Genomic DNA, 13,168 nt, shown 5'->3' with positions numbered 1-13,168 from the left:
TATAATAATCACTTCATGATGTATATAGGTCAAATAATTATGCTGTATAACTTAAACTTATACAGTGCTGTATGGGAATTATATCTCAATAAAACTGGAAGAAAAAATAAAATGAGAAATACAGGAAAAGGGACTTCCCTGGTGGCTCAGTGGTTAAGAATACACCTGCCAATGCAGGGGACACAGGTTCAAGCCCTGGTCCGGGAAGATCACACATGCTGTGGAGCAACTAAGCCCATGTGCCGCAACAACTGAGCCTGTACTCTAGAGCCCGCAAGCCACAACTACTGAGCCTGTGTGCCACGACTACTGAAGTCCACATGTCTAGAGCCCGTGCTCTGCAACAAGAGAGGCCACTGCAACGAGAAGCTTGTGCATGGCCAAGAAGAGTAGCCCCCCTCACCGCAACCAGAGAAAAGCCCTCATGCAGCAACGAAGACCCAATGCAGCCAAAACTAAAATAAATAAACTAAAATAAATAAATTAAAAAATACATAAATGTACAAGTTACATATTATGTTAATTATACATTATATGCTATAATATATATAAAAGAAATAAAATATTTTTGAATGTTGACGGGAATAATAAATAAGGTGGAGAGTAAAAAAATGTTGGAAATAGAGAGATAAATTATTGGATTAATGTCTATAATATGTTAGAGAGGATTGGAACTAGCATCCACATAAAAACTTGAATATTACCTTCATGGTAATATATAGGTTCAGCTATGTTTGATGTAGATGTAGTAATAGGAATTTGTTACAGTTTTCTTTTGATTGTTTTTATTTTCTTAGTAAAGAGGAACCAGTTCACCAGCTGAGCTTTTTTAGAACAGAGGAGGCTTATGAACTTGAGGATAGAGGAAATGTATCTAAAACTGGTAAAGAAAATGAGCCAGGAAAATGTGGCATGAGTACTGCAAAACACAAAGAGCATGCATTAAGCTATGGGTCACAATTTTAAAGGAAGATCATTCAGAATGATTGTAGTTTTCCTCCAGCTAACTTCAGCTGTCTTGCAACATGTGTGGAATAGGTATTGAGGTTAATTAAACCATGACTGACATTTTGCTAGAAACAGTTCACAAAGCAAAAAAAGATCCAGGAGTATATATGTGATAGTGATTATAATAGACAATGAAATTTAAGCTGGGGACTAAAAGAAGTGAACAAGGTGGGTGATTTGGGCAAGGGAAAAGATGGTAGGATCCACAGATATTAAAATTACATAATTTTTATATATTTGATAGAGTATAAATGTTTTTCTTATAAGTAGATACACTATTAAATATGCATCCAAAATAATCTGGCTTCCAAGAATGAAGAACTTAGAAAGTTGAATAAGAAATTTTGTGGATTACAAAACAACAGCAATGATGCTGCTCTAAGATATAGATCATGACAATACATAGTAGCCAAGGAAGAGCCTCACTAAGAAGGTTTTATCCCCTCAGTAAACACAACTACTCAATAGATGGCTGAACAGAGTTATTACTGAAGATATCTTTGTTTAATATATTTTATTTAAATTTATTATCTGTTAATCCATGAGTCAAAGCAATGAGGGCATTATAATAACTGTGTTAAAGTACCTTTCATGAAAATGTATTCAATTTTACAAATTAATTATTGTGTAACTAACATTTTTTTAAGCACTTGTTTTTGCTTCATGCTTAAACTTGACAATGGAAATCATCAAATGTATTATTTTTTTTGCAAGTTGTTTATTAGAATGTTTATTGAAATATTTTCAGATATACTGTGTCTACTTGTACAGCACTTCATTCAAATTTATTTCATTTTGTTTTTTGAATTTAGTTCCTGTTTTCCACTAAAATTTCACATAAATAAATCAAAATTACATTTAGCAGAAAATTTGTTATTTTTGTTAAGTCGATTAATATTCATTGAAGTCTACATTTTTTTTGTAGCTACATTATTTTATATTTTCTTCAGTGGTAAATTTCTTCATAAGATAAAGTAAGTACCACATGAAGTCTGTAACAAAATATGGCATTTACAAGAAAAAATAATATATTTTCTGCTACAAAGCCAAAGAAAAATCACTTTCAGTATGTAAATAATGTTTTTTTTCCCAGAACAATTATGGTAAAATTGTGAACTAATATCATATCATCCTACAAACAAGATGATAGTTTCTTTCAAGTGGATATACTTATATACATTTTAAAATAATAGTTCATTAATAACTGATGTTTTTTTAAAAGAACAATGAAATTTTTAGTTTTTAACTATTTCCCAGAATTTTCTCAAAAATGTTTTTTTAAAATTACATGTTGAACTTATGACTAGACTTCTTTGCTAATTTTTATTTGAGGTGTGGGCTGGAAAAGAAATTTCTGAGAGTTGTAAATGATTGAAAACCCACCTCTGAGCAAGCTCAGAAGCATCCAGGAAGATTTCCAACATGCCTAATTATAATCTACGCCCTACATATGTCAGATGAGGAATAGAAGTATCCATTTTGCCTATTGCCCAGCAGGGATCTATAATACTGCTCTCAGAACACTAGTAGGAAAAACTGCATTAGAAAGACCTTAAAAATGTCATTCAAATACAAAATCCTTCAGAAAAGCCCATTATCTCTGAAAAGAAAGAAAAAAAAAAAATACAGGCATTAAAATCTACAGGTGCCAGGAGTATGCTCTTTAGCATTCCTCTCTACAACCAGAAACTGACATTGTTTTTCCAATGTAAAGACATTGCCAAAGTAATCTTAGCTTTTCTTATAATTGTTATACGGAAAAGCTATATAGAAGAAGGAAATTGCAAACACACTGCCTCACTACATTAAGTTATTAGAAAATTATGAATTGAAAAATTAGTAAATACATGAATTTAAAAAGGGCTTAGCATGGAAATAAAAACTGTATCTTAAAATATGTGATTATCTACTGAATCAATAGAAAGATTTATAGAATAGGGAAATAGAGTTTGAAGGGGATTTATTTTATCAATGATGGAACTGAAAAATACAACTTCCCTGAAGTCACAGAGAAGGTAAATGGCAAAACCAGAAATTAAAACAAAGAATCAGTGTTGCAACTACCACATAATTTCAATTAATTAAGCTCTGTTTTATACCAACTGGGAATACCAATGCTAACATGACTAGAAATCCATGAGTTAGACAAACTAATTCCTTTTATATATCTTATATATGTATTGGATATCAAGATCACCTTAAGTTGACTGTGTGTATTTGTGTGTGTGTGTGTGTGTGTGTGTGTGTGTGTGTGTGGGTGGGTTTGTGATGCAAGACACTAAAGGTAGTGGTTCTCTACAGGGTACAAACACAGGAGCAATTTCTGGGGCTTTTCAAAATATAACTCTCTAATCCCTGTCAAAGATACTGGATAAGAATATCTAGGAGCCAGGTGCAGTTAGAACTCTGGGAGAGAGGCTCAGACATTTCCCAGGGAGTAAGGCTCAGTCAGGTACATGTGTATACAGCTCCTTATGTGATTCTGATGTACAGCTTTGGTTCAGTACCACTCACCCCCTTCCCCGAATATTAACTCAAAGATTTAATTTCACAGCAAGGCAGAATATCAGGGTAACAAAGATTATTTAAGATCTTCTAATACAATGTCACATCAAATGAAAGGATTTTTTTTTTTTTAGACATTGATAATAATCTTACAAATTGTGATAGAGAAGTTCACGGGACTGGACATTCTGTCATTTGGAATTTAATACATTCCATTATCTATAACCCCTGAGTCTTCGAAAGTTTCTGCATTTTTGTAACTTCCATCTACTATTTTATCATACTACTACCCACAGCAAGCAATCTGTCTAGTTCAACTGTACATGACTGTTTTTAAAATATTTGAACTGGAACTTTTATAATAATGCACAGATACCTGAAACACTACAGTCTCTCTTTCTTAAATCAGTAACTGTGGATTTGTTAGTCTCATTTTGTAATTTCTATTTAAAGAGTAAAAAGAAGTTGAAAATTTTAAGTTGCCTCCTGTAATACAAAGGTGTTGCCAATTACACAATTAAATATTTTTTAAAGTTTCTTTTTAAATCAGAGTCGAAGCAATTTTCAGCCTAGAGCAAATTGAAATGAGATATTCTAATGAGAGTAGATAGATATACTTTCCAAAATGCACCAATACAGAGGACTTTCAGAAGAACAAGTTGAACTGGGTCTGTGATAGCACAGAAAACTATGCCACAGCTATATGTGTAGCCTTGTAGAAGTCTACTTATATACTTAAAATTGATATTTTGCATATGAGTTTTCATATATCAAAGTTGCATATTCATAAATAAAATACTGCTAATTTTAAATATGCTTTGATTCCATCTCCTCTCCTAAATTGTATGCATTATGAGTCAGAAAACTTTTTTTACATTGCTATATTCTTTGTGCATAGTATAGCACATGTAAACACAAAATCCCTCAAAAATATTTGTTGATGGTTGTCAAAAGAACTTGGGCAAATGATAAAGGAAACGTTAGTGACATAAATTCCTGTCACTGTAAAGATAATTTTACTGTTACATTTTATTAAATTTAATTTTCAAGAACTTGTATTTGCTTTAGAATGAAAAAAAGGGGGAAATACAGAAAGGCTAATGTAATTTTCACAGTTTATATATAAAAATATCTAAGAATTTTTAGTAGAGATTTTCATATAATGTGAAAAGTTTACTCCATTATCCTCTGCCCTCCATTAAAAGTGGTTTAAATAAATCATTTAAAAACATGAACTTTCCTTAGGTCCAAAGCTGTACCTATGCAATAAAAAATAATATCCTAGAGCATAAAACAATATAATAATGAATACAGTAATGTAATTATAAATATTTTTACACTAGGAATTTAATTTGTTATAAAATTTAAAACATATTTTATTCAGGTGCTTGTATCAAAGAACTGCCCATCTTTATTATTACTAGAAATTCCTTTTGTCTTGGTAGTTTATTCTGCAAGAACATTTGAAGTAAGTATTGTCCAGATCATAGTGCCTCAATTCATGGAGAAAAATGTTTACTACTTATATACAATTAAAATAGAAACACTCTGGTACAACTATGACTTCTGTATGTAAGTGCAAAGCTAAATGTTAAAGTAGACTATAATTTGTATTTTTTTATCTTAAATTTCAGTTTAAATACATCTATTTATTCAAAGGAACAGAAAGCAAAATGGACTTAAAGTACTAAAGTTAATGTTGAATCAGTAGGCTTGTTTTCTTTGACACAGAAAAACACATTTTTCAAATGAATGTAAAAGAACAGAAAGTCCTATTATTTTAATCACAAAGTTTGAGTTGATCTAAACTTAGACCATTACCAGCATTTCATATTTTACTTCAGCAAAATAGAAAAACATTGTTTTTGAAGTTAAATCACTATGCTTTAGTTATTGAGTTTATTAGCATCATTTTGAAAAGATCATTTGGTGTTAAGGATTGAAATTAAATGGGTTTTTTTTTACTATGATTTGTGAACTTTCCTAAAAATGTAGCATATTTATTTACTGGAGGGAAGTGCTTGACCCCCCCAAATAAAAGAAAGCATAACAGAGTCTGTCCTCAAAATTTTGTAGCTAAACTTTGTATCATGTTAATTCAAAGTATGTTTGAAATAAAAGCAGTGTTTTAAAAGCATGGTGTGTGTACCAGGAAAGGTGCACATGCTAAGTTTAGGTATTATTTTTAAAACAATTTTTTTTTTCTTTTGCGGTATGCGGGCCTCTCACTGCTGTGGCCTCTCCCGTTGTGGAGCACAGGCTCAGGACGTGCAGGCTCAGCGGCCATGGCTCACGGGCCCAGCCGCTCCGCAGCATGTGGGATCTTCCCGGACTGGGGCACGAACCCATGTCCCCTGCATCGGCAGGCGGACTCTCAACCACTGCGTCACCAGGGAAGCCCCTAGAACAAATTTTATTTTATAGTTTTATATTTACCTTGATGTGCACTTTAAAATGTAACTGATATTTTTGGTTAGAATTAGAATGAAGAAAAAGCTAATTTAATTTAAAGAAAAAAAATTAAGTGTATAACAGTCCAGGATGCACATGAATATGGAAAAGAAATGAAACTGATGGTCAAATGACTGAAGTTTGAGAAATTCTGCTTTAAAACAGTTACAAATTATTGCTATACAGTTCAAATACTTCTTATTCAATGTAGAGTGAGATTAATTTCTAGTGGAGGTAGGACTAAAATTTACTCTGTAGGACAAATATACCAGAAATAAAATAATTATAGATTCTGTATCTTAAGAGTAGATACACGACTCATGTGAGATGTCATCCACCAAACAATATTATAAGCACTTTAGAATTATTACATAAAACAGTCTATTCACATAGATGAGATTGGTTACTGTTATGTTTACATTTTTGTAAGAATTTTAGAGATAAAAATCACTTCCTGTAGATCTTTTACTTCCATTTACTCCCAAAATGACAAGCAACAAAATTTCTAAAAAATGTTCAAAATTAACCAATTTTATCATATGAATATGAAATCATATCTTGAAAATTGATGAAGAACTGGCATTCTTAAGCAACCTGGCTTTGTGGGGCGTACAATTTCTTTTTCTTCCTATCTTAATGACTTGTTTAGGTACTTCTTAGAATGTGGAAGTGTCTCTTCCAAATCAATATTTATTTCTACATAATATCGGAGGTGAAATAGGGCCCAAAAGGAAGCAAAAAAATGACCTACTTCCTACAAAGGAAAATTCTGGGGAGAGTGGGAGAAGATAGACCTGGGAAAGAGGGAAAAAGAAGATGATGATGTAATAAATCTGTGGTATTTCTAGTCTGATATTGTGTCTCACCGAGTAAAGACCAGGCTTTACCTCTCAGAGTAATCTGAAAGTCTATCCTTATGCAGGATAGGAAGTTACAGCCCTCATCTGTAGTATTTCCCTGCAATGATAGAGACTGACACATACAGTGATTAAGATGACACTCAAATGCAGATTCCCAACATTGTCAACTTCCAAGAGGAATGCAATATATAGTTACAAGATTTGGAATTTAGTATGGTAAGACAAGTTCATATATGAGTCATTGAAATGACATTGCTAGAGATTATATCATAGTAAACTTCTACATAAAGCTATGTCAAAGATGCAAAATCTACAACAACTGTAACAACATTCTATTGTTTTGTGGATGATATTATTCATACAATACATATGACTATGCTCATACTAGTTTTTATCTGGTTTCTTTGGGGCAGCAGTCATTGTCACAGAATTAATATGATCATTGTCTCATTTCTAAAGTATCTAAAGACTAAATACCTCCAAGGAAAAGAGAAGATAACACTTTTAAGTTCAATCTGGGTCTAAGATATTGATCTGCATGCTCTCATTTCATCTTTAGAAACTTTTCCAGGGAGGTTTTATTATTACCCTAATATAGACGTGCAGAAACTGAAATCAGGCAGGAGAATTAATATGGTAAATGACACGTCAAAGTGACAAATTTGGGATTAAATTTTGACTTGAATGACACTTCATGCCTTCCCATACTAATTTAACAATACTCATAATTGTACATCTACTAATATTTATTGATCAATAAGAATGATAATAAGGGATCATTTAAGGAAAATGATTCAAAATAGATGACACAGGTTTATACCAGGGATTTCAAAACACTCTAGTCATACAATCTCACATAATCCTCAAATCAACCCTGTGAAAAAGCATGGTTTTATTTAGAAAATAAAGATTTTTAATGTAAAAAATTTAGATTGCTTAGTGTTTAAATTGCAAAACAATTTACAACTTTTGAGTCATAGCTGAATTAAACACATTCCATGATATTAGCTTTGGTTCTGTCTTAAACTTTATTGTGTGCATTTAACTATTATTACAGTTATGTATATAGCATCTATTAAATGAAGAGGTCAGGGCTTTCTAATTTTTATACACAAATGTATCTTAGGATGACTCCAAAAAAATAATGTGCTAAAATTGAGCTATCAATTTAATAAAATTTTTGATAACCCAAGTAAATTGATATTTTAATGAAAAATTATCAAGTTATCACTAAAATAAATTGCCCATATTTTTTCAATAAATGTATAATTAAAAGTTAGTGAGGTAAAACTCTAAATTTTTTTAAAAAGTAAAATGAACAAAATATCTTAAAATAACAATGGATATTACAAAAATATTTCTAAAGCAAGTGTATACTGTATTTTTCTTACATATTACATGTATTTTTTTAATTTTTCAGGAGAGTTTTTTAAATTACATATATTATTTTAAATGTAGGGAAGATGCATTAAAGTAGATTATAGAGAAAATAGTTATGAGTTTAAAAGAGTTCTGTTTTTAAGCACTATACTTTTTGTTGTTGTTTCTGAAGGATATATTATGCAAAGATACTTTACACTACACCATTAACATGCATAGTCCAATAGTGCTACAGAACTATAGCTGCAGAAAATATCTACATGTGACTACATTAATTGAGATCCCTTTCTTTGAAAATCTACAATGATGAACATATTTGCTAAATATATTTTCCTATTTTTGGATGGAGTTATTAGTTTGAAGTATATTATTGATGATATTTCACTATGACCTACACAATTATCATTTTCATTGATAGTAATGAAAAGTTTTGATTGTTTTATTCTGTGATTTCCAAGCCCCTATCAAGGTGCCAAGGTGCCAAGTAATTTGTCAAGAGTATTTTTCTGTTGAAAGGATAAGTTGTTCAATTTCATTTGACTTAGAGCTCGAGAACTGCTTTCCAATGTATGGATGACTTGGAGAGCATCCATATAACACCAACTGATGAGTTTATTAAAGTACTCCTAGGTCCTGTGCTTGACATACTAAATCAACCTCAGAAAGTGGGATTCTAGAGTCTGCATTTTAACAGGCTCTCCAAGTGATTAAGGCAAATACAATCTCATGTTACTTTTCATGACAAGAGAGATATAATCACAATATATTCTATGGTAATGTTTAATCAGACTTTAGTTATCAGACTTTATGGAGTCTATTAACAATTTGAGTTTACTCAAAATAATAGAAACAAGATAAATTATGCTTCAATATTTATGTAATATGATAAAGAAACAAAGTTTATTGAATATTTACAATATCCTAAAGACTTTCATATGCATTTTACAATGTACTCTTCATCTAATACTAATAAGTGAAATAAGTATTGTTATCCATATTTTAAAGATGAAGAAACTCATATTAAAAAGACTTCACATAGTATTGCCAAAGCTGAAGCAACATAAATGGCTGAGCTGAGATTCAAAACTACATGTGACTTACTTCAAGGCTCAGCTCAATTCTTCCATTTTTGAATTTCGGCTGTTGAAGAAACTAGGAATGTTAGGAGAAAGGAGGCTTACCATCCAGGAAATAAGGCAGTGTTGTTAAAATAATTTTGGAGAAAAGTCAGGATAGGAAGTGAGTAGTCTTAATTTGTGTATCTACTGGATAATAGTTGTGTTTGGAAAAACAAAAGTGTATTAGGGCTTCTATAATGGTTTTGTGACAAAGCAAAAGAAAAACAAAAAGATGTGTGCTTTAATAGACATAATCCTTAGCAAACAAAAACTAGGTGATTATTTTTTCACAACTGTTATCAAGGAAATTTCTGTATGTAGTTTTGGTGGCTTGGGGCATAGAATAAAATATCATGGTCTTCTGGTTACTTGATAACTTTTTATTGATAAAATAACTGAATATAATGTACCTCTCATTATTGGTATGAACATAAGGAAACATCTATTAAATGAAGAGTAAAAGCTATGTTTGAGAAGAGAACTTTCAGGAAATATATAGTACAAAAAAATAATTAAAGTATGAGTTAGGAATATGAATGTATAATTAATAAGGGTGCCTAAATATGAAAATCATTATTCTTGAGTGATTTTGTCCAAAGAAAAGTACTAAACTGCCAATGAAAACAGTTATCTACAGTTATATATATATATATATCTAATTTTTTTGGACAATTTTAAAGAAGTTTATGGAGATATAACTCCTTTCCAGATTTGGCAATGCACCGTAGTAGTTAAAAAAATATGAAAGCAAACTCTATGTCATTTTTCTGGGTTGCCAGAAGAATGCCAATGTCATTCACATTTTATAAATTTGATTTTCAACTTTCATATATAAAACAAGTATATCAAAATACCGTAACTATTGCCAAAAGAAATATGCTGTTAAAAATGCCATCATGAGGAGGAAATGGGGCTAAGAAGGGTGATATGCAGGAATACATTATTTCAAATGATAAATAGTAAATGGCCAGGGAGAAGCCTCTTTTGTCAATTTATGGAGTTAGCATGTTGTTAAAATTACATGATGAGTTGGAGGAATAGAAAGCATATTTTGAATAAACTGATTTCAAATTTTACTGCTATCAATGTTGGTAAGTCAAAGGTACTTATATTTTAGAAATTATTTTCTTCAACAGAAATTGATTTGAACAAATGAAAGAGGTTTTAAAAGGTTGCTCTTTAACACTGAGAAAGAAAAGAGATCTATGTGTTTAATCCGATAATTTTTACATGTGTGAAAATGCCAATTCCATCATATTATTAATCCACTGCCTTTTTCTTTCTGTTTCAGTTTGGTTTATACTTGGGGCCTTATATAAATAGTTACAAAAAATAATGATAATGAAAATCTATGGAGTGCAGTGAAATATATGATAATGTTTACTTGATTTCTTAGGAACTTGAATGTATTTGATGAAAAGTCACCAATTTACATGAGAGTGACATTTACCAAAATGCTGTATTTTGTTGTGTTTGTACTTATTGGTCTTTATCAGGTTATAGATTGTATAAAGGCAGAAACCTACTGTCCTACTGCATAAAGATAATACTAAAGAGTTAAGAGTTAAATGACAGCCAGAATTTTGTGAATTTAAATTATTTTCATTTTCACAGCACAAAGTGGAGGAATTGAAATTGCAATAAGATATTTTATAGATACAGTTTATACCAAAAGTTTGCATGCAGGCAAACTTAAGAAACAATATTAAAAACCTAAGATTTTTGGCTCAATGTAAAACAACTTTAAATATTACAATTTGACTTTTTTCTCCTCTGAATTTATTTTTAGGCTAACTGTGGTAGAGTCACCTTTTTAAGAATTAAACCATTTATTGCATTCCTACAAGTTACTTGATAAATTGGAGTCCAATGTGATATTTAATTATATGCAAAACACTGAAAATATTGGTTTTGCCCAAAAGTTCCTTAAGATGGTATGGAAAAACCTGAACGAACTTTTTGGCCAATCCAATACAATAGTTTTGAAAAACACTATATATTAAATTGCTGTTACCTTATCGCCTTCAGAAAAAGTGATGCCATCCACTGCTCTTTTCCACGTGATTTCTGGAATAGGCTCCCCTTCTGCTTCACATATTAGTGTGACTTGACCATTCTCATATGTAGTCTCATTTTTAAGCTGTATTATGTGAGGCTGTACTGTAAAAAATATATACATTACTCAATCTGTATTGGAGGAAAATATTACTATTCATGGTGACAATTTAAGTACCCTTTAGCATAGTATGGAATTACTAACTTTGAGCAGATCTAGTGTCATGCTTTGCTTTATAAGAGCGCCAGGAGAGTTGCAAATTGTAGGAGAAAAAACTAGAAAATAATGCTATTGATTATGATTACAAAAATAATTTTAAGTGGTTTAGAAACCAACATAAAAAAGTATAATTCCTTCCAAGATTTTGTCAATTAAAAGCCACTTTATTATTTTTTCCTCAAGCTAAAAAATAAAATTTTCCTCTTGTAAAGTCACATGAGCACTTCTGTGTGTATGTCTGTGTATGACATCTGCTTATGTAGTGATTATCTCTTAAACTTTAAAAACAAAAACCAAAGAAGAAAAATAATGATTGTATTCTGAATATATAGTAAGTATAATTATGTGCAATGTTTAAAATATTTATCAAGTAAATATATATACATACTATTTACCTTTATTATTCTAGTTGATTTATTTTGACCTCAGACTACCTTAATATTATTCCATACTGTAGATAATTGTTTCTTTACAGTTATGACTTCTATAAAAACCAAAACATCATGTCTAGTAATTTAAATTATATTAATATTAAAAGTTACATCCCTCCACAAATTTACATATACCAAAAAGTTTTAAGTTTTTAAATTCTGTATTATTGGCATTTCTTAAGTTTTTATTTGTTTGAACCTAAAAGTGATAAAAGCCAGCACTTACTATTTCAGAACAAGTAACAGGTTTCTTTTTAATCACCAAATGCAATCAATTATGAAATATAAATAAATTGTTCTTAATCCTAGAAAATTAGATTCCTGATATCAGAAACATGGCATATATATTTTTACAATTCAGTGTTTACTCCATTGACTTTAATGGATTTAGTTTTATTTCCACTTTATATACATGCTTTTGTGTCAAACACAATACATATCTGTTCAGTGTTACTATACAAAGTGATTATACAGTGATATGGCATGTTATATTTCATTCATTATTTTCTATTTGAAAGGACATAAATATTAGAAACTTTCTTTGTCTGTGTTCTTACTGCCAGATTAATTTTTAAAAGTAACTAAATATTTCATATGAGCTCATTGAGATAGATTGAGATTATTTATCCTTTGGAATTATCTCAAACACTATCATTTCTAATTATTAATTTATTTTTATACTGAGTCATATTTAGCATCTACATTTTATAGAGAACATTTTCTTAAGTGGGAAATACTGATGGAACAAATTAGATGCTTTCTATAATTTTTAATAATTTTAAGTTTGTTTACTCTTCCCTCTATGTGAACAATTTTCTCCTGGCTCATAGCTTTGCTGATTTCTCATCATTAAAGATTTTTATGTAAACACATCTAAACATTACCCTTCTGAGTAACTTTCCAACACCATGATCTCCAAAATAACAGCTCTTTTTACCCAACACTACCTGATTAATCTAGTTTTACTTTCTTCTTAGAACATCTTATTCCAATTTTCTTTTTTAATATACTTTGGTATATTCTTTATTGTCTGTCTTATTTTGTTTGAATATAAGCTTTATGAAAATCTCCCTAGTATAGAAAAACATTTCTGTTACAGCTACTACAGGACCAGCTGTCAGAGGGTGTGTCCACACATGT

At 30.5% G+C, this 13,168-nt stretch overlaps 1 protein-coding gene across 1 annotated transcript in view; it reads right to left on the bottom strand.

Moving 5' to 3' along the window:
- NCAM2 (neural cell adhesion molecule 2) overlaps positions 1 to 13,168 on the bottom strand; it is a 204,139-nt gene that overhangs the window by 156,081 nt on the left and 34,890 nt on the right. The window contains exon 6 of the mRNA XM_060149407.1: positions 11,337 to 11,482. Coding sequence (XP_060005390.1) covers positions 11,337 to 11,482 — 146 coding nt within the window. The remainder of the gene's footprint in view (positions 1 to 11,336; positions 11,483 to 13,168) is intronic.

This window comes from Lagenorhynchus albirostris, chromosome 5, assembly GCF_949774975.1.
Source record: "Lagenorhynchus albirostris chromosome 5, mLagAlb1.1, whole genome shotgun sequence".
NCBI classification, from domain to species: domain Eukaryota; kingdom Metazoa; phylum Chordata; class Mammalia; order Artiodactyla; family Delphinidae; genus Lagenorhynchus; species Lagenorhynchus albirostris.
The sequence above is the reverse complement of the archived record's forward strand: the minus strand, read 5'-3'. Positions and strand labels throughout refer to the sequence as shown.